Raw genomic sequence first — 25,078 nt, forward strand, 5'->3', positions numbered from 1 at the left:
AGAGGAAGGGGCGGGCCGCAGCTCTGAGCCTAGCCAGGGGCCCCCTCTAAGGGGGCTGGGTAGGAGGAGTCAGGAGAGCGCAGGCCCCCCCCCAGTGTGGTGTGTGAGCCTAGGGCCAGACCCTGGAGGTCTGAATCCTGCCCCCACGACCCGGGGGTCCTCACTGAAGAAGCACAACATCATCACCCACCACAGAGGGCCTGACCCCAGTGACACAGACGGGGATCACATGTGCTACTCACCGAGAACACCTGGTCTGGGGAGGACCCTGGTGGTCTGAGGGGCAGGGACTGAGAGCAACGCCTGCGCAAGGCCCTGGAGCGAGACTTTCCGCTCCGCGACTTTCGCCCCCTCGGGGCCGACGGCTCCTGCGAGGTCGGCCCCGCCCTCTGCCCTGCGAGGGCGCGTCCTGGCCGCCCCGCCCACGCTGGCCCCTGCTTGGCAGTCCGGCCAAGCGCCGCGGAGGGCGCGGGGATGCGCGGGGCGGCGGCGACCCTCCGCCGCAGAGCGAGGCCCGGGGTGCGCAAGGGGAACGCCATGCCCACCCCCGGGAACGGCACAGGTAAGGGCAGAGGCTGCGGGCCTCGGGTGAGGTTCTGCGCCCATTACACAGACGGGAAAGGTGAGGGGCTGCGTGCACAGCTTTGGGCGGGAGCGGGGGCCGGTGGGCTGCACTCTGCCGCTGGGAGGTGCACACCCGGCGGTTAACGCCCTCCGGACCTCTCCGCAGCCCAGCGGGCGCCCCAGCGGAGCTGAAGCCCGGCAGCGAGTGCCCAGAAGCTAGGCGGCTGCGTTTAGCCGCGCGCCAGCCCAGGTGTGCGCCCTTTCCCAATGGGGGCCGCCTCGGGGTGATGCGGGGGACGGCTGCGCGACGGACGTGGGGAAACCGAAAGCGGCCTTACCTCGGGGAGATGCTCCGGTTCCTCGGCTAGCTCCTCAGCCCCACTTTACAGGTGGGGAAACTGAGCTTGAGAGAGGAGAACGACAGTCGAGCCTGGTGTGTGGCTCCGGGGTCTCCGGAAGGCTGTTATCGTAAATGTTTGATTTCTGGATTGTTCTGTAGGAGGTTCATCTTTCTGCCCGCCGTCGGTGTGGGGAAAGCGTCCGAAGCCAGGGGTTCGAATGTCCGCTTTACGCCATGAATGCGTCTGAAATTTAATCCTTTTAGAAACACAGATAAACCCAGACGTTGAGCCCCAGATGTTCCTGGAGGCTCATTGAGGGCACACCGTCAGCTCCCCTTTAAGCCTGAGGGTCTCTGCACACCTGTGCCCCAGGCCAGGCGCTGAACTGTACGGATCGAAGCCGGGCCTGGAGGAGCAGCCTGGCACAGGACACACCCCATTGGTCATGCAGCCAGTCAAGCTTAAAAGAGTGACACCTGCCACCTTGGGAGGAATGACGACTCTGTCTCAGATGGGAAAACAGGCCCAGAGAAGTCATTTTCTGAGCAGAGGCGTGTGGCTTGGTGGTGTGAAAGCCAAGACCTGAGACCTGCCCGTGGCCTGGTGGGGTGGGTTTTTCTTTAACTCCCTCTGGCAGCCTGATGTCCCGTCCCGAATTGAGTGTTTCAGTGCGTGTGAAAAGAGGATAATGTGTGTGCGAGTTGTGCAGCACTGCCTGGGGAGGTGAGTGTCCACTGTGAGGCACAGGGACTTGCCCAAGATCAGCCAAGGAGAGCGAGGGGGAGATCTGGCTACGTACAAAAGGCTGTTTTCAGAGAACTGTCCTGGGAGAAAGGGGGTCTCAGAGTCCAGTTCTTGCCCTCTATCTAGCCTGCCAGGCCTGGCCCCAGCCCTGCTACCCTGGGGGTCCCAGCCTGTGAATCTTTCCCAGGAATTCGGGGTTGGAGCCCCCCAACTTGGGATACCTCACTATCTGTGTGCCTCAGTTTCTCCATAGGCTAAGTGGTGGGCCTTGTATACCTGCCCAGGCGTGTGGGAGCCAGGGAGGTCCCAATGCACCCACCCTCACCATGGTTCCGCCCCAGGGTATCACTGTTGTCTGGACTCCTCCACTGCTCTGCTGCATAGCCCCAGTATCTTGGGCTGTGAAATGGGCACGCACCTCTCGTGGGGCAGTAAACGATGGGTATGGGGGTCTTTAGAGACAGTTTGACACTGTCTAAAACACAGGAATGGGATGGGTGTTTTTCTTGCAGTCTGTAAAATGGGTACATTATTCTGCTCTTCCTAGAGGAGCTATGCAAATCCAACCAGACAGACACAGAGTCCTGGGATTCATGCACAGCAGGGAGGGGCAGACAAGGGGAGGCTGAATCGGAACAAGGCCTTAAATCTTTGTTGAATGGCTGACTGGGAGGCTGCCCTCCCACTGCCCTCCCACTGGCCTTGTTCCCAGGGCAGCTCCAGCACTCCTTGATGGAGGAGATTGTCCAGGAACATGGCCCTGCAAGAGGAATAACTCGGGGTTTCAGTGGCCGGAGATGATCCATACCCCTGAGAGCAGGCAGTAGAAGGGCTGCAGGGGTGGATGAGGACGTGTTCTGTGGGCGTCCCCTTGGCTTCACTCCTGCAGGTCAGCCCCACAGCCAGCCAGGGCCCGTTTCACGAAAAGACCAAAACCTGGAGGGAGTGGGTGGGCATTGGTCTCTAAACAGGGCCTCTGTGCCCCTGAGGCCTGGCTCTGGTCTCCCACCAGAGTACACACAGAGCTGCTGGATGAAAGAGGCTCTCTGGAGCCTCAGTGTCCTCCCCTGAGAGATTCAGAGTGGAGGGGATGGGGGCACGGGGCTTGCGCTCTTACTGGATTGGAATTAACCTGGTCATGTGCTGGAGGAGGACGTACATTTCTCATGTGTGAGCTGACCTGCTGTCAGCGGACTGCCTGGGAGCCCCAGGTATGAACTGGAGCCAAGGACCAGAACTGCAGTAGTTCTGAACCCTGTGCCTGCTTTAGGACACGCAGCCAGGGCCTGCGCCTCCTGCACCTGGCTGTCCCTGCTGCTGGGGTCTTGTGGGCGGGAGTGAGGGGCGGTTGACTCTCCATAGAGTACCTGTGCACCCGTACCCCTCATCCATTTTGATTTCTCTTTGAGAAATCCCTCCTATGGGTTCCTCTTTCCACTTGAGGATACTGAGACTCAGAACAAGGAAGTGACTTTCCAGTCCCACAGTGACGCAGGCCCACAGTGGGTGAGTCCAGGAGCCTGCTTCCCCCATCTCCTCCTTGTCCCTGTTATCCGCAGCCATGGCCAGCATAAAAGGTTAACTTATTTACCTCCCAGTGGATGAGGTCAGGCTTTGAGGGCTGTGTTGGCTCCAGGAAGGAGGATAGAAGGGATGGTCCTGTGGTCCAAAGTACCAGATAAAAGATTAACAAGCAAGGATTGTTCTTATCCCCACTGGCCAGGCAGGCTAGGGGAGGCATGGGCTGGAAGGACAGGGTGTGCAGGCCAGGCCGTACACCCACTGTGTGTTAGAGGGTGGGAAAGAGCATTGCCTGGCACTGGGGAGTGAGTCGGGGGAGTTGGATCCACACCGGATGGGCAGATCTGCCTCTCCACTGTCCAGTGAGTTTATAGGGTTTGCTTTTGTTTTGTATCTTGCCTGCATCAAATCCATTCCTTTTGTTTTTTTTTTCTGTTGTTTTTCCTCTTCTTTGAGATTTATGTGTACATAGAGAAAAAAAGATGAGTTCATATAGGGTGCAGAGAAAAAAATGCACCAAAGATTGAGGGGTGCAGGGGTCCAGCCAGAGGAGGGCTGGGGGAGTGCAGCGTCCAGTGTGTGAGTCGGGCCGCAAGTGGGCAGGGCCAGGCTCCAGGGCTGAGTGGGGCTGGAAGGGAAGGACAGCTGGGAGTTGAGGGTAGGGTGGAGACCAGGCCTAGGAAGGGTATATAGGGGCAGCTGGGTGTTGGTGAGGATTTTCAGCAGGGGATGGAGGAAGTGGGATTTGCCTCTTAAACACCATGTGTAGGGTGGGACTATTGGGGGCCCAGCTAGAGAGTCTGGGGGTCTCCAGGCGGTGGAGGGTGTAGTGAGGAATGTGAGAAGAGGCTGGGTTTGCGGTGGTTAGGGGATGTCTCTGGAATGTCTCTGGAGCCAGCTGGTGGTTTCTTGGAATGTCCTTAGAAGATGGGTAGACTGAAGCCCTCATCGTCCTCTGACGCTGTGCCACCTTCCTGCCCCATCTGGCCTGTGTGTCACAAGTTGGGTAGAAAAGTCTGGTGGGGGCCACTGCCAGTGTGTACCTGGGACCTTCAACAGGTCTGTGGACCTCAGTTTCTTCATCTGGAAAATGGGCCCAGCCCAAAGGGTTTGCCAGCCTTCCAGGCCCAGAGAAGGGATACAGGACATCCCGTTGGAGTAACGGGATGGCAGATAAAGGTGTCTTGGCAGAGTGTCGTGGTCTTGGGGAAGACTTGGGTCTGAGTCTGGGGATAGCAGGTGCAGGTATCCTGGATACTGTGGACTTAGGATGGGGGATAGGAGCAGGTATTAAGCCTCCTCCTAGGGGCATTCCTGAGCTCCCAGGCACAGGTTTAAAGTCTCCACCAGGTGGTCCCACTCTTCCTATCACTGATCTGAAGAGCAGGTCACCCTATTTTGCAGGTTGGGAAACTGAATCTGACCAAGTCTAGGACCTAAGCCTAGAGGTGGTGGAGCAGGGTCAGACCTGGTGGAGAGGAGCTGGGGCTGAGAGGGTGGTCCTAGTAGACCAGGCCCACTTGGCTTCTCTGCCTTTGCCTCTCTGCTTGATTGGGCTCTCAGATTACTGGAGTTGAGCTCCTTGCCTCCCAGGTAGGGGAAGGTTCCATGATGTACTCACTGCAGGGAGGGGCCTTGGGCAAGGCTCATCTTCCCCCTGCTCTTTCTTATCAGAGTTATTTCCTCAGACCTTTCATTTTCATTTTTAAAAGAGGACCTGTTTTAACAATACACTTGTGCTTGAAGCAGGGGCTCCCTGCCTCTGATGGGCGTGAGACACCTGTATTGGCTGGCCAGAAATGCAGAGTGTGAAGCCACAAGTCTAGGGAGAGAGGCCATGACTTCTTTTAAAGCCCCCATTCTGAGTCTCTCGGTGGCCCTCCTGTCCCCAGCTGCGCAACATGCGTGGTAATGGGCAGTGGCATTTTCACTGGGCCTGGGCTGCGAATTCTCTTGGACCTTTCCCTTGAGTCTTCAGTTTGACGCAACCCTGGAGGCATCCACATGTCAGGCCTGTTCCCTTTCTGTGGCATCACCCCTCACCCTCCCTCCTTGGTGAGATTCCAGGAGGCAGGACAGGCTCTGGGCCTCTTGTGGGGAGGGCTTATTTCTGTCATTGAAGCTATGTGAGCCCCTTGGGTGATGAAACAGCGGCAGTGCTTGCCTCAGGATTGGCATGTCACCATAGCGGAACCCAGCAGCTGTACAGGATGTGACTGTTGACAGCCGGGCCCTTTCTCCACCACAGTGCTGGTTTCCTTGCTCGGTTGGGGTTGCGTGTCATCTCAGTCAGACCCCGCCCAGTCTTGCCCACTGCAGCCTTTCCGGGTGAGTTGAGGACTGAATTGGTAACCTGCCCACCCCGCAGGTTGAGTGTGGTTTATACCCAGATGTGTGTGTCTGTAGAACCAGCCTGCTGCCTCAGTTTCTGAAACTTTTGCTTCTGGCTGTGACTCCCCATGCCAGGGCCATCTAAGCTGATAGTGCAGGATGTGGACTGGGCTCTGGGTAGGGAGATGGGCAGCTACCCCCTGGAGAATATGAGACAGATAAATTCAACAGTGATGCCTAAGGCTTTCTCCCCACATTAAAAATTTTTTTAAACATACCACAGAGGAAAGAATTTATATCCACACATCACTCGGCTCTATCCTACCCTTAACTTTTCACCAGGCCTGCTTCATCTCATCTCTTGCCATCTCTTTGTCCCTCCCTCAAAGCATCTTATTTTTTTGATAAAGTTCTAGTTGCATCTTTAAAGGATAAACACAGGTTTACCCCTTCCTCCTTTTATTTGCCAGGTGCTGGGAAGACAAGTGCCCACGAAGCTCCTACCCCTGCTGATTCCTTCCAAAAGGCCCTCCCTTCTCCAAGGGCCTCTTGGGGCTGGGGAGAAAGAAGGTGCTTAGCCACAGAAGAATGGAGAAGTGGCAGCTCTAAATTGGGGACTGGGAAGTGTTGGTTTCCGGTGACCCTGGGGAAGGGGCCATGTGGCTGGCCTGTGGCTGCCCTGCTATGTCTGCCCAGTTCCAAAACCCCAGTCCACTTCCCTGGCTGGAAGGACCACACATGTCCAAGTCCACAGATCCTGAAAAAGAAAAGAGATTTCTCCTGGAGGAGTGCTGATCACCACTTTCAGATGTTAGGTTGTCTGTTCACGCATTTGTACATTCATTTCTCCTTTGGCACCTGTGGAAACACAGTGTGATGATTAAGGGCCTATATGCTGGAATCAAAAGTACTACTGTACTACTCTGTACAGTACTGAGTACTGTGTAGCACTGAACCTCTGTACTACTGAGAACTGGGTGACCCAAGGCCAGTGAGGATAATTGGGAAATGTCTGACTGGCAGCTCGAAGTCGGTGCTGTGTCCTCCTTGCCCTGCCTCCCTGGGACTCCCAGCTCAGCCTGCTTACCCCTTCCTGCCTGCAAGCACCTGCCTGCCTCTGCTGCAGGGGAGGACTGCCTCTTAGGTCTTCTGGGCTGTGCCCTCTGCCCCACCCCTTTTCCCACACCCTCACTAACCTGGTGGGCTGGTTGTTTTGACCTAGACCAAGCCAAAAGTAATAAGTTTCAAATTCACGCTTCTTTAATTGAGATAAATATTTCCCCTGAATTTTTCTAACAGGCTTTATTGAGGTATTATTCATGTGCCATACAATTCACACATTTAAATTGTACATTAAAAGTGTACAACTCGATGGCTTTTAGTCCATTCAGATACGTACAAGTATCACCACAGTCAATTTTAGGACATTTTCCTCACCCCAAAAGGAAGCCCTGCATACCTTAGAGTTCACCTCCCAACTTCCCCTCTCCCTTGCCCCAGACAACCACTGACCTGCTTTCTGTCTCTGTAGATTTGCCTGTTGTAGACATTTCATATGAATGGAGTTATACACTAGGTGGGTTTTGTGTGATTGGCTCGTTTTGAAGGTTCATCCATGTTGTAGCACGTCAGTTCTCCAGATAATATTCCATTGTAAGGGTGGACCATACTTTAGCTCACCGTTTACCAGTTGATGAACATTTAGGTGGGTCCTACTTTTTGGCTATTATGAATAATGCTGCTATTGAACATTTGTGTTCAAGTTTTCATATAGACGTGTTTTCCTTTCCCTTGGGTATATTGCTGGGAGGAGCATTGCCGCATCATTTGGCAGTGCTCTGAAAACTTAGAGAAACTGCGAAGTGGCTGCCCCGTTGACATTCCCAGCCGCAGTGTGTGAGGGCTCCAGTTTCTTTACATTCTTGGTACACCTGTTATTTTTTTCATGTGTCTTTTTCACGGTATACAGGAAAAAGTACCTCCCTGTGGATTTGGTTTGCATTTCCCTGGAGCTAATGATGTTGAGCATCTTTTCATCTGTTTGATGGCCACTGGTTTATCTTTATAGAGAAATGTCTGTTCATATCTTTTGCCCATTTCTAAATTAGGCTGTCTTTTTATAAGTCAGTATAATAATTATACACTCTAAATGCAATCCCTTTTCAGACAGATGCTTTTGTAAATATTTTCTCCCACTCTGAGGATTGTCTTTTCACTTTCTTGATAGTATCCTATAAAGCACAAATTTTTTTCATCTTAGTGAAGTCCAGTTTATCTTTGTTGTTTGCCTTTTGGTAATCATTGAGAAACCATTGCCATTGGAAGGTCAGGAAGATTTACCCTTATGTTTTCTTCTAAGAGTTTTTATGGTTTTTATCTGTTATATTGAGATCTTTGATTCATGTTAATTTTTTTATATGATATAAGGAGAGGTCCAACTTTCTCCTTTTGCATGTAAGTATTGTTTTTGTGGCACCAAATTGTTGAAAAACTATTCTCTTCCCATTTGATTGTCTTGGCATCCATGTTGAAAATCAGCTGATTGTAAATAGGAGTTTATGTCTTGAGTTTAAACTCTTGCATTGGCCTGTATGTCTGTCTGTATAGCAGTGTCCTCTGTTTTCATCACCATAGCTTTGTGATAAAATTTGAACTAAGAAAGTAGAAATCCTCCAACTTTGTTCTCCTTCTTCAAGATTGTTCTGTTTGTGCTATTCTAGGTCTTTTTGCCTTTCCTTATGAATTGTAGATCAGTTTGTCAGTTTCTGTGAAGGTAGCAGCTAGGACTCTGATAAGGGTTATGCTGAATTTGGGTTATGCTGAATAAGGGTTAAGCTGTTAAGTGAGCAGAGGAGCATTGCCGTCTTAAACCATACTAAGTCTTCTGACCCCCTAGTAAGTCATGTATTTCTATTTTTTTAGGTCTTCTTTAATTTCTCTAAACATGCTTTGTAATTTTTAATTTCAGTTTTACCTGAACTTCTTTTGTTAAATTTTGTTCCTAAGTAGTTTATTCTTTTTGATGCTCTTGTAAATGGAATTTTTTTCTTAATTGCGTTTTTAGTCTGCTCATTGACACTGTACTGAAATACAATGGATTTTTGTGTGTTGATCTTGTATACTGCAATCTTGATGGACTCATTTATTAGTTCCTATAGATTTTTTTGCAGATTCCTAGGGATTTTCTAGATATAGGATCATGCCATCTAATAGAGAAGCTTTGCTTCTTCCTTCGTAATGTGGATGCTGTTTAATTTTCTTAATTAATTGCTCTGCTCACTAGTTTGGGACCATTTCCATTTTTTTCTTCCTAATGTAACCATTTTTTCTGTTGTGACTTCTCCAGCACCACAATTCAGAAGCATCAGTGATCAGCTATGCAATATCGTTCTTTACAGCATTGGACTTTACTTTCACCACCAGACACATCCACAGCTGAGTGGCATTTGGCCCAGCCTCTTCATTCTTTCTGGAGTTTTTAGTAATTGCCCTCTGCTTTTCCCCAGTAGCATACTGGATGCCTTCTAGCCTTGTGGGCTCATCTTCCGGTGTCATACCTTTTTGCCTTTTCATACTGTTTTTGGGGTTCTTGAGGCAAGAATACTGGCGTGGTTTGTCATTTCCTCCTCCAGTGACCCACTTTTGTCAGAACCCTTCACTATGATCCAAGTGTGTAAGTGCTGTTTATGTAAGAAAGATGCTCTGTTACATGTATTTGCAAATACCCACACTCCTTTGTTCTGCTATTGATTAGGAATCTTAAGCTGTGTGTCAGTCCTGTCTGTGGGTTCCCTCTCTATCTGTGGGTGCTGGGCGGGTCAGCCACCTCTCCAAGCTTGGTTGCTGATGTTAAAATGATATAATGACTGTTGTCCTCTGCAGATAGTTGAGTGCCATATGAGGGCAGGAATTGGGGTCCTTCTTGACCAGATGTTTCTATCAGCTATTGTTAGTGTGACACGAACGGTGGACCTCTCAGACAGGGAAGCCCAAATCCTCCCGGATGTGTGGTTTCCATGACAGCCATGGCCTAGCACCCTTCCACCCCATCACCCTCAGCGTGTCATCCAGCCCTGCTGTGCTTCAGTTTCCCCATCTGTGAGGTGGAGATGGGTGGTCTTCTCATATGGCTCCAATATAGTGAACCATCCATTAGGTACCCAGTGTTGTTTGTGTTCCAGTGGTCAGTCCCCACTCCCACAAGGACCCCCCAGGCACACACTCCTCCCTCCAGCCTTTTAGCCTGATGAGGCACCCGCCAGGTTCTAGGGAGGGTGGGGCTAGGGGGTGGACTAAATGCAGCTTGGCCAACCTCACCCAAATGATGTCTCTGAGTGTTTCTGCCCCACACCGAGGGTCTCGGGCAGCCTTGGCCTCCTTGAGGGCAGAATGCAGGCCTGAGGCTGAAGCCTCTCTGTCACTAACACCCTCACCCTAAGTGGGGCAGGGCCAGCAGATTCATGCAAGGGGCGGCCTGACCTTCTTGAGCCTCGATTTCCCTTCTGGACAGGGCTGGTTGTGTGCAGGCATGTGAGGTGCTATCACGAGGCATATGAATGCATGTGTGTGACCCTCCTGAGTGACAGCCATGGCCCTTTGGGCAGTCGCAGGCATGCTCTGTCCCCACAACCTGTATGACACAGTGTCCCATGCGTTCCACAGTGGACCCCCTGTGGGGCTGCTTCCAGGTGGGTGTGGATTTTGGAGGACTCTCCAGCCTACTACATATGTCCTGGGTATGCATTTTGAAAGCAGAACTCACAGAGTTTGCTGGTGAATTGGTTGTGGACTGAGAAAAGGAAGTCCCAGGTAGGTTCTAAATGAGGGCTAGAGCAAGTAAAGGATAGAGGAACTGGTGGCTAACATCATGGTTAGAATAGGGGAGCCAAGTGATGAGCAGGTTGGCCAGGGCAGGAGCTTGGCTGGGTGTGGCAGGCTGAGTGGGCTTTAGGACACCTGTGCCTGGTGCCCGGGGCACAGTCCTAGCTGGAGGCATCCCATGGGGATCAGGTGCAGTGCCGTCTTAGATTGGTGTGCAGTAACAGGGTCCCAGCCTGGGCAGTGCTAGCCTCTGCCCCAGTCCCCACCCTTGCTCCCACCTAGCAAGGGAGTTGAACATGGATGCTGCCTCTGGTCAATGTTGCCACAGACACAGGCCAGACAACCAGCTCAACCAGTCTCCCTTTTGTCTGAGGCTAACCACTTTATACACCAGTAGTACGATCAGATGGAGAAGAAAACGGCACCCCACTCCAGTGTTCTTGCCTGGAGAATCCCAGGGATGGTGGAGCTTGGTGGGCTGCCATCTATGGGGTCGCACAGAGTCGGACACGACTGAAGCGACTTAGCAGCAGCAGCAGTACAATCAGAAAGTTCCAGAAAAGCAGAAGGAAGAGCCTCTTGCACCTCAGGCACGAGTAGGCAAGCTCTAGGCATGCTCTGGAACATCAGTAGCCGCTTCATTCCATATTCTTGAAGGCCAGAAGCAACGCACACATCCGTCTGTCAGCAGGAACAGGGAAGCACGCAGGGCATCCACACAGTGGGGACAGCTTGCCAACACACGCAGCACAACGCCTCTCTCGTGCTAAGCAAGGGAAGCCAGACACGAAGGACACGTGAGGTATCTATCACACGTGTATATTGAGAGGGTAGGCCCAGAGCTTCCTGTGTGCTTCAGAGTCTCTGCCCTACAGCATAGGAACTGTGCTACTTCAGGAAATGGTTAAACCACTCTGTGCCTCAGTTTGCTCCCCTGTCAAATGGGGAGGTATTTTGTGGATTGATGAGTTAATACATGTAAAGCATTTAGAACAGCACACAGTAAATTCTGTATATGTCCTTATATAAGGACATCATTGAAACACTTGAGGATATCATTGCTGGCATTCATGTCAGATGTACTCTGATTAACTGCACCGATGTCCACAGCTGGAGATGTGGGTGTAGACAAATACCTTTTTATAGAAATCCCGGCAGCAGATCATAAGTACTTACTTTGGCTAAATCTCAGATTTATATACAAGCATAAAGCTCTTAATACACTTTACCAAACTCTGTCCAGAAAGATTTGGGTCTGCACCCCCATCAGCAAGTCAGAGCGGAGTTGTTCCCAGGCCCTTGCTAAGTTCACATGTGGTTTTGTTTGTTTGTTTGTTTTTACGTTTGTTTGTTTGTTTTACGCAAGTGGAGGAGTGAAAGATTAGCTCTCATTTGAATTAGTGTTTCTTCAGTTACTATGAGGGCTTCCCAGCTGGTGCTAGTGGTAAAGAACCCGCCAATGCAGGATATACAAGAGACTTGGGTTCTATCCCTGGGTCAGGAAGCTCCCTTGGAGAAGGGCATGGCAACCCACTCCAGTATTCTTGCCTGGAGGATCCCATGGACAAAGAAGCCTAGCGGGCTACAGTCCATAGGGTCACAAAGAGTCAGACGCAACACGTAGTTCCTGTGAAGGCAGGCATTTTCTCATGTCTGTTAGCTACTTGTTTCTTACGAGTAGCTTGTTCACACATCAGTTCATTCTGTTTTACTGGATGTTCAGCTTTTACTGTGTTAAGATCTCTTTATAAATTACCTGTGTTGAACTTTTGTCCTGCGTTTTCCAAATATCTTTTCCTAATTTTTTCATCTGAATTTGCTTTTCAGTTATTGCTCTTGTTCAGTTGCTAAGTCGTGTCCAAAGCTTTGTGACCCTATGGAGTGCAGCACATTAGGTTCCCTGTCCTTCTCCCAGAGTTTACTCAAATTCTTGTCTATTGAATCAGTGATGGTATCTAACCATCTGATCCTCTGCCATCTCCTTCTCCTTTTGCCTTCAATATTTCCAAATATCAGAGTCTTTGCCAACGAGTTGACTCTTTGCATCAGGTGGCCAAAGTTATTGGAGCTTCAGCATCAGTCCTTCCGATGAATATTCAGGGTTGATTTCCCTTAGGACTGAGTGGTTTGATCTCCTTGCAATCCAGGGGACTCTCAAGAGTCTTCTCCAGCACCACAATTCAGAAGGATCAATTCTTCAGTGATCAGCTATGCAATATTGTTCTTTACAGCATTGGACTTTACTTTCACCACCAGATGCATCCACAGCTGAGCGGCATTTCTGCTTTGGCCCAGCCTCTGGATTTTTTCTGGAATTTTTAGTAATTGCCCTCCACTTTTCCCCAGTAGCATATTGGACGCCTTCTAACCTTAGGGGCTCATCTTCTGGTGTCATACCTTTTTGCCCTTTATACTGTTCTTGGGATTCTTGCGGCAAGAATATTGGAGTGGTTTGCCATTTCTTCCTCCAGTGAACCACTTTTGTCAGAACCCTTCACTATGACCTGTCTGTCTTAGGTAGCCCTGCTGGCCTGGCTCATAGCTTCATTGAGTTATGCAAGCCCCTTCTCCATGACAAAGTTGTGATCCATGAAGGGGTTTTCAGTTATTAGGGAATAACAAAAGTTTTTTTTTCTTTTCATGAAATCACATCTGTCAATCTCTCTACTTCCTTTTTTTCCCCTTGATTCTGCCTTTTGAGCTGCACTTGGATAATAGTTGTCCTTTTGCTTTTATTGTCTTTAGATATGTGTTTCTTTTATCAACAGTGTGGTCTTCAGCACCTCTCAGTTCAGTTCAGTTCAGTTCAGTCGCTCAGTCGTGTCCGACTCTTTGCGACCCCATGAATCGCAGCACGCCACTCTTCCCTGTCCATCACCATCTCCCGGAGTTCACTCAGATTCACGTCCATCGAGTCAGTGATGCCATCCAGCCGTCTCATCCTCTGTCATCCCCTTTTCTTCCTGCCCCCAATCCCTCCCAGCATCAGAGTCTTTTCCAATGAGTCAACTCTTCGCATGAGGTGGCCAAAGTACTGAAGTTTCAGTTTTAGCATCATTCCCTCCAAAGAACACCCAGTGCTAATCTCCTTTAGAATGGACTGGTTGGATCTCCTTGCAGTCCAAGGGACTCTCAAGAGTCTTCTCCAACACCACAGTTCAAAAGCATCAATTCTTCAGCACTCAGCTTTCTTCACAGTCCAACTCTCGCATCCATACATGACTACTGGAAAAACCATAGCCTTGACTAAATGGACCTTTGTTGGCAAAGTAATGTCTCTGCTTTTCAATATGCTATCTAGGTTGGTCATAACTTTTCTTCCAAGGAGTAGCATCTTTTAATTTCATGGCTGCAGTCACCATCTGCAGTGATTTTGGAGCCCAAAAATATAAAGTCTGACACTGTTTCCAGTGTTTCCCCATCTATTTCCCATGAAGTGATGGGACCAGATGCCATGATCTTCGTTTTCTGAATGGTGAGCTTTAAGCCAGCTTTTTCGCTCTCCTCTTTCACTTTCATCAAGAGGCTTTTTAGCTCCTCTTCACTTTCTGCCATAAAGGTGGTGTCATCTGCATATCTAAGGTTATTGAGATTTCTCCCGGCAATCTTGATTCCAGCTTGTGCTTCTTCCAGGCCAGCGTTTCTCATGATGTACTCTGCATATAAGTTAAATAAGCAGGGTGACAATATACAGCCTTGACGTACTCCTTTTCCTATCTGGAACCAGTCTGTTGTTCCATGTCCAGTTCTAACTGTTGCTTCCTGACCTGCATATAGGTTTCTCAAGAGGCAGGTCAGGTGGTCTGGTATTCCCATCTATTTCAGAATTTTCCACAGTTTATTGTGATCCACACAGTCAAAGGCTTTGGCATAGTCAATAAAGCAGAAATAGATGTTTTTCTGGAACTCTCTTGTTTTTTCAGTGATCCAGCGGATGTTGGCAATTTGATCCCTGGTTCCTCTGCCTTTTCTAAATCCAGCTTGAACATCTGGAAGTTCACGGTTCATGTACTGCTGAAGCCTGGCTTGCAGAATTTTGAGCATTACTTTACCAGCATGTGAGATGAGTGCAATTGTGTGGTAGTTTGAGCATCCTTTGGCATTGCCTTTCTTTGGGATTGGAATGAAAACTGAGCTTTTCCAGTCCTGTGGCCACTGCTGAGTTTTCCAAATTTGCTGGCATATTGAGTGCAGCACTTTCACAGCATCATCTTTCAGGATTTGAAAGAGCTCAACTGGGATTCCATCACCTCCACTAGCTTTGTTCATAGTGATGCTTCCTAAGGCCCACTTGACTTTGTATTCCAGGATGTCTGGCTCTAGGTGAGTGATCACACCATCATGATTATCTTGGTCATGAAGATCTTTTTTGTACAGTTCTTCTGTGTCTTCTTGCCACCTCTTCTTAATATCTTCTGCTTCTGTTAGGTCCCTACCATTTCTGTCCTTTATTGAGCCCATCTTTGCATGAAATGTTCCCTTGGTATCTCTAATTTTCTTGAAGAGATCTCTAGTCTTTCCCATTCTGTTGTTTTCCTCTGTTTCTTTGCATTGATCGCTGAGGAAGGCTTTCTTATCTCTTCTTGCTATTCTTTGGAACTCTGCATTCAGATGCTTGTATCTTTCCTTTTCTTCTTTGCTTTTTGCTTTTCTTCTTTTCACAGCTATTTGTAAGGCCTCCCCAGACAGCCATTTTGCTCTTTGGCATTTCTTTTCCATGGGGATGGTCTTGATCCCTGTCTCCTGCACAATGTCACGAACCTCATTCCATAGTTCATCAGGCACTCTATCTATCAGATCTAGTCCCTTAAATCTATTTCTCACTTTCACTGTATAATCATAAGGGATTTGATTTAAGTCATACCTGAATGTTCTAGTGGTTTTCCCTACTTTCTTCAATTTAAGTCTGAATTTGGCAATAAGGAGCTCATGATCTGAGCCACAGTCAGCTCCTGGTCCTGTTTTTGCTGACTGTATAGAGCTTCTCCATCTTTGGCTGCAAAGAATATAATCAGTCTGATTTTGGTGTTGACCGTCTGGTGATGTCCATGTGTAGAGTCTTCTCTTATGTTGTTGGAAGAGGGTGTTTGCTATGACCAGTGCATTCTCTTGGCAAAATTCTGTTAGCCTTTGCCCTGCTTCATTCTGTATTCCAAGCCAAATTTGCCTGTTACTCCAGGTGTTTCTTGACTTCCTACTTTTGCATTCCAGTCCCCTATAATGAAAAGGACATCTTTTTTGGGTGTTAGTTCTAAAAGGTCTTGTAGGTCTTCATAGAACCGTTCAACTTCAGCTTCTTCAGTGTTACTGGTTGGGGCATAGACTTGGATTACTGTGATATTGAATGGTTTGTCTTGGAAACGAACAGAGATCATTCTGTCATTTTCGAGATTGCATCCAAGTACTGCATTTTGGACTCTTTTGTTGACCATGATGGCGACCTATTTCTTCTAAGGGATTCCTGCCCGCAGTAGTAGATATAATGGTCATCTGAGTTAAATTCACCCACCCCAGTCCATTTTAGTTTGTTGATTCCTAGAATGTCGATGTTCACTCTTGCCATCTCCTGTTTGACCACTTCCAATTTGCCTTGATTCTTGGACCTAACATTTCAGGTTCCTATGCAATGTTACTTTTCACAGCATCGGACCTTGCTTCTATCACCAGTCACATCCACACCTGGGTATTGTTTTTGCTTTGGCTCCATCCCTTCATTCTTTCTGGAGTTATTTCTCCACTGATCTCCAGTAGCATATTGGGCACCTACTGACCTAGGGAGTTCCTCTTTCAGTATCCTATCATTTTGCCTTTTCATACTGTTCATGGGGTTCTCAAGGCAAGAATACTGAAGTGGTTTGCCATTCCCTTCTCCAGTGGACCACATTCTGTTAGACCTCTCCACCGTGACCCGCCCGTCTTGGGTGGCCCCACAGGGCATGGCTTAGTTTCACTAAGTTAGACAAGGCTGTGGTCCTAGTGTGATTAGATTGACTAGTTTTCTGTGAGTATGGTTTCAGTGTGTCTGCCCTCTGATGCACTCTTGCAACACCTACCGTCTTACTTGGGTTTCTCTTACCTTGGACTGGAGTATCTCTTCACGGCTGCTCCAGCAAAGCGCAGCCACTGCTCCTTACCTTGGACGAGGGATATCTCCTTACCGCCGCCCCTCCTGACCTTGAACTTGGAGTAGCTCCTCTCGGCCCTCCTGCGCCCGTGCAGCCACCACTCCTTGGACCTGGGGAGCACCTCTGGACCTCAACACCTCTAGATTTCACTTAATGTAGGGATTACACTTTGGCCACGTGGATGCCACTGTCTCTTGTCTGGGTAACTGTGTGACCTTCTCCAGAGCACACATGGTCGTTGGGTCAGGTGAGGTCTCCCGCCAAGCCCCTGCCCCAAGGGTGGGGTCTCACATTGTCTCCCCTCTCTTCTCTCCTAGGCATGTGTGTGCAACTGCAGCAGCCCCTGCAGGGCACCTTCCAAGTCCTTCGTGGGGACGGCGCTTCTGTGGGGACTGTCATCGTGTTCCACTGCCCCTCAGGCCACCAGATGGTGGGGTCTGGCCTCCTCACCTGTGCCTGGAAGGGGAACATCGCTGAGTGGTCTTCAGGGACCCCCATGTGCAAGAGTGAGGCCCATTCTGCCTGAGCTGCCCCCAACTCAGCAGTGCCCCCTGGGGGGAGTGCTGGTTTTGTCACATGGGTGGCATGGGTGGCCACAGAGAAGGTTCCATGGGTGTCTGTGTAAGGTCCTGTTCCCAGGGCTGGTGGTCCCTTGGGGCTCCATGTCTGCAGTGTAGACTCAAGTTCTAGCAGCTTCTTCAGATTCTAGTGCTGCCACTGACTTGGCCTGTCATCTCCAAGAGGTGACTCATGCATCTGAGCTAGCACTTTATCTGTTAAGCAGAAAACTGCTTTCATTCGTGTGTTATTTCATGCACAGATGCAGCAAACCTTAATAGGATATTCCATATGCCAAGAATTCTAGGCTTGGCCGTGGTGCTCAGTCTGGAGGAGAAGATGGTTTTCTGTATTTGCTATACAGGGTGTTGAAGGATAATACCTAGTACTGCATTTTCCAAAGTGAGGCTACATATGTTGTGTTAATGTGTATTGTGCATTGAAGAGGGCTCTATAGTCAATATAATTCGGAAAAGACTGGGTTCACAGGCAGTAGGACTTCTCAGAGCCTTTAAAATACTCATGTGATGGTTGAATCTCTGAGAAGGAGAGTGTCTCTTAGGATTAGACTCCAACAAGAGATAGAAAACCCAAGATAATGAGGGTTACCAAAGTAATGGGGGATTATGCGAGGTTTTTCTTGCTTCTGGTCCTCAGGATGCGCAGTCCAAGGCTTGTATAGTGCCCCGTGGTGGGGACCCAGGCCTTTTCCATATTGTGGCTCTGTTGGGCATGACCTCAACTGCATGATCCATGTAGTTGTTAGAGGATTGGTTGCAGGGCAAGAAAGGCTCTTAGAAGTTGTCCCACACCCCTGCGCCACTGTTCACCACTGGCCAGAATGTGGTCATGTGACGGGAAGCTGTGAAATGTAGTCTTCAGTTGGGACGGCCAGGTTCCAGTTAGGGCAGAGGGACTTCGGAAATGGAAAGCGTGATCTCTATCTACTACATGGGAACATATGCAGTGTTGTTAAAATTAGGATTCTGGGCCTCAATTTCGAGAACATCCTTTAGAACCTGATAGAACTAGTTCCTGGCACATAGGTAGTTCTTTGGCACATAACTGATAATGTGCCAAAGGCCCTTTGACCCCAAACACTGAAAGTGAGGTCACTCAGTCGTGTCCGACTCTTTGTGACCCCATGGACTGCAGCCTACCAGGCTCCTCTGTCCATGAGATTTTCCAGGCAAGAGTACTGGAGTGGGGTGCCATTTCCTTCTCCAGAGGATCTTCCCAACCCAGGGATTGAACCTGGGTCTCCCGCATTGTAGGCAGACCCTTTACCATCTGAGCCACCACTGTTTTCCTTTTTTCCACACCTTCCTAGAAAGTGACCTAAGAAGGCACATAGGCCCCCAAAGGGTTTTGCCAGCTTGAGGCATTGTGAAAATAGACCATGTGTTGTCTACCGTTCTCTGTTCTCAGCAGTCCAGTCTATAGGGGATGGAGCCAAAGAGACCATCACTGAACTCCCTATCAGAGCTTCCCCCAGTATGCCACCAAAAACTCCTACACACTCACCAAAACCCTGCTCAAACACCCGCTTCTTGGGGGCAGTCTTACCTGGTAGCCCTACCCCTACAACAGTTTTCACAGACCTTCATCTCATCTGTTGGTACCTCCCTGGCTTCCCCATGGAACAGGGCTCCCTGATGCCAGGCTGGGCCCAAGAGCTGGTCTTGTCTCCCTCACAGCTGTGCCCCCCTATGAAACCTTTGGCTTCAAGGTGGCCGTGATCTCCTCAGTCGTCAGCTGCGCCGTCATCATGCTCATGTCCATGGCCTTCCTCACCTGCTGCTTCGTGAAGTGTGTGAAGAGGAGTGAGCAGCAGCGATCCGACAGGTACAGTGACCTGTCACTGCGGCGGGCACCTGCTAGTCACGCCGGGACCCCTGGGGTGGGGCTGCTGGGATCTTGGCATCTTGCTGTTCACAGAGTATCTAGGCTGTGCAGGGCGCATGGCTCGCTTGTTTAAGAAGAGGTGACAGGTACACGCAGGATTTTCTCATTCTGCAAGACTGTGCACACCCCCAGCGTATGCTCTGCTGTGTGTGGACGTGCAGGGCTGACCACATGATGGTTAACTAGGGCCTGCAGGTGGAGTCTGGCTCCCCTCTACTTTTCTTCACAAAAATTTATCCTGTTTTTTTTTGTGTGTGTGGTGGGGGTGGGGGGTGGTATTTTTTTTTTAAACAGTGGTAAAATATTTATAACATAATAAAAGTTACCACGTGAGCCATCTTTCAGTGCACAATTCAGGGGCATTGGTTATATTCATAGTGTTATACCATCACTGGCTTGATTCATCGCAAGAACTTTCCACCACCTGTCTTTGTAAGTAGTTTTTCTGGCACTTACTCATCATCCATGACTGCCTTCTCCCTACAGCAGCAGAATGGTACAGCCCTAAAATACTCGCTCTTGGCCTTGCAGAGGCTTGCAGGTAGTGTCCTGGATATGCTCGCACCTGAATGTCTTTCCCTCATCTCTCCCCAGGGCAAACCAACTGTGGCTCCAGCTGAGAAGCGAGGATTTGGAGACGGTGCAGGCTCCCTACCTCGGCCTTAAGGGCCTCAACAGTGACAGCAGCATCAGTGGAGTGCCCAGGATCCAACCTGTCCAAGTGCACGACAATCACAGCTTCACCACGTGGGCATGGGCAGGGCAGGGAGGGCGGTAGGGCAGTGATAAGGGCAGGGGGGTGTCTGGCTTGGCCAGAAAACCTGGACACCAAGGGCACTCACAGTCCACGCATGCTGTGAGTCCAGGCCCACCAAGACCCCAACTCCCATCTGTAGGACAAGCTGATGGTCCTTCTGCAACCTGTGCCTGACCTGTACCCTAGTACCTGGAGCTGCCCTCCACTCCATGTCTGTATCTTGTCACCCCTTGTCCAGAGAAGGAAGCTTCTGGAAATGAGTATTACCCTTCACCAGGACCCACAGTGCCCTGTCAGTTTGCTTTGTCCTCCTGTCTCTCTCCCTGCTCCTCTGTCTCTCCGTTTCTGTCTCTCCTTGTCTCTCTTTCAAAATACACACACATACACACTTTTTATGAACCAGTACAAGGACATTTTTTACGTACTTTTTTTTGACTCAAGGAGTCTAATCTTGGCTGAACGTGGAGTGCAGATAGAGCATCTCCCAGTGTTGTTACCAGCTTTGAGTGCGCACCCTCTGTCCCAGGGCCTCCCGGTCTCTGGGCTCCTTGCATCGGGCAGGATATTTGTCTTCGGTAGTGTTTCCCTTGGCACGCTCGAGGCCAGCGGTCTCCTACAGACTGTTTTCTGGACTGTCTTGGCATTCCTGCATGACTCACTTGGGCAGCATTTCTGGTGCAGGTGCCCCATGGGTGGTGCTGGTGTGAATCACGGATGTAGGCTGGGCTATTGCCCTGCAGGCATGAGGTCTGGGCCCTCTTGGCTGAGATGAGCCCGTTGTCAAGTGACAAAGACAGGATTCTGCTAAGGGTCACTCTGCTGCCCCTATGACCCCTGACCTGTAGCCTTAGCATCCAGGGATGATCCAGCCAGAATCAGTTTTGGCCCTGGGGGTTATGGAATAATGATTTTAATTCCATTGTGATTCTGTTATTCCCTCTATGAGGAATGAAGATGGATTTTGTCTTATCCTTCCTTTCCTTTTCATTTTGTTTTGTTATTTTTGTATCACTCTGAACTCATAGGTATTCTTTTCTCAAACTTTAAAAACAATTTTACTTATGGCTGTGCTGGGTCTTCGTTGCTGCGCGGGAGCTTTCTCTAGTTGTAGCAAGAGGGGGCTACTCTTTTTTGCAGTGCGCATGCTCCTCTTTGTGACGGCTTCTCTTATTGCAAAGCATGGGCTCTGGGCTTGCTGGCTTCAGTAGCTGCAGTACCTCCTCTCTCGCACAGGATGTTCTGGCCCACTGAGTGCTTTCTCTGCCTGCCCTGGCATCGCAAGGGCAGTTTCTGCTCATTTCCTCAGTCTATCCCCACAGGAACCTCCCAGGGAGCCAGTTGCTTGAGCCTGACACCTCTCTGTGTGACAACTGCTCACGCCTCCTTTTCCACCCATGTACAGTGAGGATTATGGTGGGCCTCACTTCTTGGCCCTGTTGAGGTGATATGAGTCAGTGGGCTCGACTGGGCCCAGAGTATAGTTTCAGTGAGTGCCAGCCGTTGTTGTTAATTCTGCTCTTGTCCCTGGTAGCACGTAGGGAAACTGAGGTGCTAGAGGTGGTGGCTTGTGCAGGAGTAGCAAGGGCCTGTCTGATCCCACGTCCACACCCAAAGTGCTGGGGCTGGCTGACTCCTGGAGGGGTAAGGCCTCTGGGAAGGAACTGACTCCCTAGCTCCTTCCCTTGAACATCGTGGTGGCCATGGCAGGAGTGCCACCTTGCACCCTTCCCACCTGACCTGACACGTTGTGTTGCCATGGTGGTCTGAGGCCCCGGAGCTTCACTCCAAATACTTCAAGCGCTGTGCTTAGATTTAGGTAAATGCCTGTACTTAGAGCTGTTTTTCTTTTTTGAGATGGCATTTGGGGATGATCCTAGGAACAGATTGTTTAGGTCAAATAAGTCTGCATATTTTTATTACCAGATTCTTTCTCCAGGAACCCAGCACCAGCTGAGCCGTTTTTATAGCTAACCATTGCCAAATGTTAATGATTTGTTTTATAGCTAACCATTGCAAACGTTACTGTAATTCCTACTACTTCTTTAGCAAGTGGGAGTTACATCGGTGGTTTTCATCAGCATTTATTTGATTAACATTGAGAAAGAGCATTTTCTCCTTCCTTTGCTTACCAGTAGCATTGCTGGTTTTAGTCATTTTTGGTTTGCTCTGCTGAATTGCCTGATGTTTTTTTCTCATCAATACTGGAAGCTCCGTGTACATTGTAGAAGAGATTCTTACCCATCAGCCAGCTGCAAGTACTTTCCTTTTTATTTTAGTTATTTTCAGATTATGTGCAGGATATGTTGGTAGTGCATATCCTTTTCATCTAGTCATATTTCCTTGGCAGGTTTTGGAGCTTCTCCATTGCCCCCTGCCCTGTGACACCCTCTCCCCATTATAGACCTGTGACACACTGTCTGGAGTCTCAGTTGGGAAGAGCCCCAGTGGAATAGGGGAAGGACTTGCTGCATTTCAGGATGTACCATCCTAGGCAAGGCCTAGATGCCCCAGTTCTCCCACTGATTGGTGGTGAAATCATCTTTAGTAAGGTGAGGTTTGCCCCTTGACATTACTTTTCTTTCATAAATGCTTCCCAGCACTCACATTGTGCCAGGCATTGTTCTGAGCTTTTCCAAACATTACTTGTTCTAACCATAGGAGTAGGAACTATTTTTTTATCCCATTTTGAGAAACTTGTCCAGAGTAACACACTGCTAAGCATGAAGCTAGGTTTGAAGTCAGCTCCAGAGTCTAGCTCCAGAGTCAGTGGACTTGCTTACTAAGCTGATATTCCTTTCCACTAATTAATTAATTTACTCACTCACTTATTTATTGAACCAACAGATAACGTAATTCCTACTACTTCCTAGAGCTTTCCTGAGGACTAGATGTGGGTGGGAACAGAAATCTGGGGAAGCTTCCTGGAAGAAGTGGTGCCTGAGTTGAATAGATTGGGAGAGTCTGTATTGGAGAGAAGGAAAGAGAGAGCATCTTAAGGGGAAGAATTAGCCAGGCAGCCTCAGGCAGCAAAATCCAGTGTAAGTGGGTAAGAGTAGGACCAGGTGGACAAAGGTGGGGGCCAGGGTTTGCTCAGCTTGGAAAATGGGTGGGTTTGTGGCTTGGGGGCCCCACAAGGGAACTGAAGATCTAGAAGGTAGGAGATCTGGCCCCAGAGTGCCAGAGGAGAGCCTGGCAAGGTCAAGGGTGTCCTCCAGAATGTTCCTGGGGCCCCAATGTCCCTTCTCTGCCTAGGGCATGCTGTTTCCACATAGTTTACACTCACTCTGAATAAGCTTCCTTCCTCTAGAAAGCCCTAGGAAGGTCGGTGTGCTGCTCCTTGAGTCATCCCTCTTGTATGAAGGAGGGACTTGAGGCTCAGGGAGAGGCATCTATGGAGGGGCCTCCTTGGGTGCAAGGCAGGAGGAAACAGGGGCCCTCACCTTGGGGCAACAATCTATCCCAGACCCATTGCAGACCAGGGCCTGGGTACCCAGCATGGGCGCAAAGTTGGAGTTAAATGGAGTCCTCACTCTTCCCCCAAGCTCACCCTTCCTCTTCCTGCAGAGACCTTGGCGAGGGTACCAGAGAGCTGGCCAGCATGGCCCGAGGTGTGGACAAGGACTTCTGGACCGCCAGTGGCCCCACCAGCTCACCCCACGCCCAGGTGATGGTGCATACAGCAAGCCCAGGGCAGATCCCGCCTCCCTCCAGGCCAACTGTGATGCTCAGACAGCCTGCAGCCTATGTCCCAGGGTGACCAAAGCGGAGGCCCCAGCCTACCCTCCACAGCGGGAAGGCCAGGATGACCCTACCAGCTGACACCTGCATCTTGAGATGTGTCCAGCTCAAGATTGGTCAGTGAAATCAGCCTCCGGGCTTAGAGATCCCTCAGGGCATTGAGTTGGGGACCCTTTCAGGGGGTGACCTGTCCCAGGGGAGCCCAGCCATAGTTCTTTTTATAGACAGGGCTCCTTGAAACCACCACTGAGGTTCACAAACCCAGCTGCAGCCTCCCTCTAGTGAGGCCCCTTTGAAGAGACTGGAGGACATTTTAGGCACATCTAGTTTTGCATAGCAGAGTGGAGGAGATGGCAGCAGACTCCTCACAGTTACAGCTGGCTGCCTTGTACCTACAAGCAGAGACCCAGCTGGGATGCTGCGTCCATTATCTGTAGAGTTGTGGTGAGGGGTATGAAATAAACAATTCTTTGAAAAACAATAAAGGTAAGAATTACTGTCTCAGTTTTCAATCCCTGTGTCCCAGAGCCTCAAGTGTAGCAGCATAAAACTGGAGTTTCTTGTTATTACAGCTGGGGATTCCAGGACCACTGGGCTCTGCCAGCCACTGCTCACAGCGGCTCCTCCCATGTGCTTGTGGTCAGCTGGGTTGCTGCCAGGAGTCAGCAGAGACCCATCAAGTGGTGACCACCTCGAGTGGCCAGGCCTCCTCACATCATGGCAGCTGGTTTCCACAGTGCGAGTCCCAAGTACAAACCTTACCTTTCAGGGCCTCCGAAGTCATCCTCGGTCACTACTTCTGTGTTTCATTCAATGAGGGCAGGTACCTGGACTCCACATCTCTCCTGAACCAGTTGAAATCTGACTTCTAGCCTTCTGAGATTTGGGGTGTGATCTGTCTGGCCATTGAGGAACCTCACTGGTGTTTGCTGTCTGAACTTTCCTGCTTCCTGGAGGCCCTGCAGTCATGCTTAGGCTGTAAGGAGAAGAGCCTGACGAAGAAGAGCTGGTGGTCCTGAAAGAGCCTGTGCTACCCTGAAGCCACATTTGTCATGGTTTCCGTTACTAACAAATACATCTTGATACAGGTTACACGGGGCAGTCCATCTGTCCTGATTCATGTGGAAAGCCTCCAGCAGGGGGCACTTGGGTGGTTCCACATTTTCAGCTGCTACATTGGTGCCAACATCCTTTCTGGTGTGGGATGCTATTCCATCAAGTGGGTTCCAGTGAGGAATTCTGAGGCCAGAAGGTGTGTGTGGTTCTCCAGTGAGGGGAAGGTCATGCAGAGGGCACTGGGGGGAAGCCCAGACCCAGCCCTCAACCGGATAGTGCAGCATTCATGCTGTGGGGTCCCTGGTAGACTCAGGCCCTCTCCAGCTTTTCTGGGAGGGGCAAGTAGTCGCCCTCGGCTGTGTGCCTCCAAGGGTCCTGTGGGCTCAACTTTGTGGGGGCCAGGCAGGGGTGGAGGGTCCACCCTGATCCTGCAGAGTGTGATGTCAGGGCCCATGGATGCTGTCCGAAACCACAGGCCCCTCATGGGGGGCTTCAGCAGCTCTGTGCAAGGCTCGGAGTTCCGTCACAAATGCTAACTCCACCAGGCCCTCTCCATGTCCTTATCAGAGTGAGGTGGTGAGAAGCTGCCATGAGGGTTTGAGGGGGTGCCTTCAACA

At 50.0% G+C, this 25,078-nt stretch overlaps 1 protein-coding gene across 2 annotated transcripts; it reads left to right on the forward strand.

Moving 5' to 3' along the window:
• Nucleotides 1-315: 315 nt before the first annotated feature.
• Nucleotides 316-23,909, forward strand: SUSD3 (sushi domain containing 3). 2 transcript variants are annotated; one of them, XM_040245918.1, is made up of 5 exons: nucleotides 316-562; nucleotides 16,765-16,953; nucleotides 18,703-18,850; nucleotides 19,505-19,657; nucleotides 23,232-23,909. In XM_040245918.1, exons 1-5 carry the CDS (start codon nucleotides 475-477, stop codon nucleotides 23,422-23,424), a joined length of 771 nt encoding a protein of 256 aa, XP_040101852.1. In that variant the 5' UTR covers nucleotides 316-474; the 3' UTR covers nucleotides 23,425-23,909. The 2 variants fall into 2 exon arrangements, with proteins under 2 accessions (XP_040101852.1, XP_040101845.1); XM_040245911.1 differs by lacking the exon at nucleotides 316-562 and adding an exon at nucleotides 2,985-3,532.
• The last annotated feature ends 1,169 nt before the right edge of the window (nucleotides 23,910-25,078 follow it).

This window comes from Oryx dammah, unplaced genomic scaffold (genome assembly GCF_014754425.2).
Source record: "Oryx dammah isolate SB20612 unplaced genomic scaffold, SCBI_Odam_1.1 HiC_scaffold_1, whole genome shotgun sequence".
NCBI classification, from domain to species: domain Eukaryota; kingdom Metazoa; phylum Chordata; class Mammalia; order Artiodactyla; family Bovidae; genus Oryx; species Oryx dammah.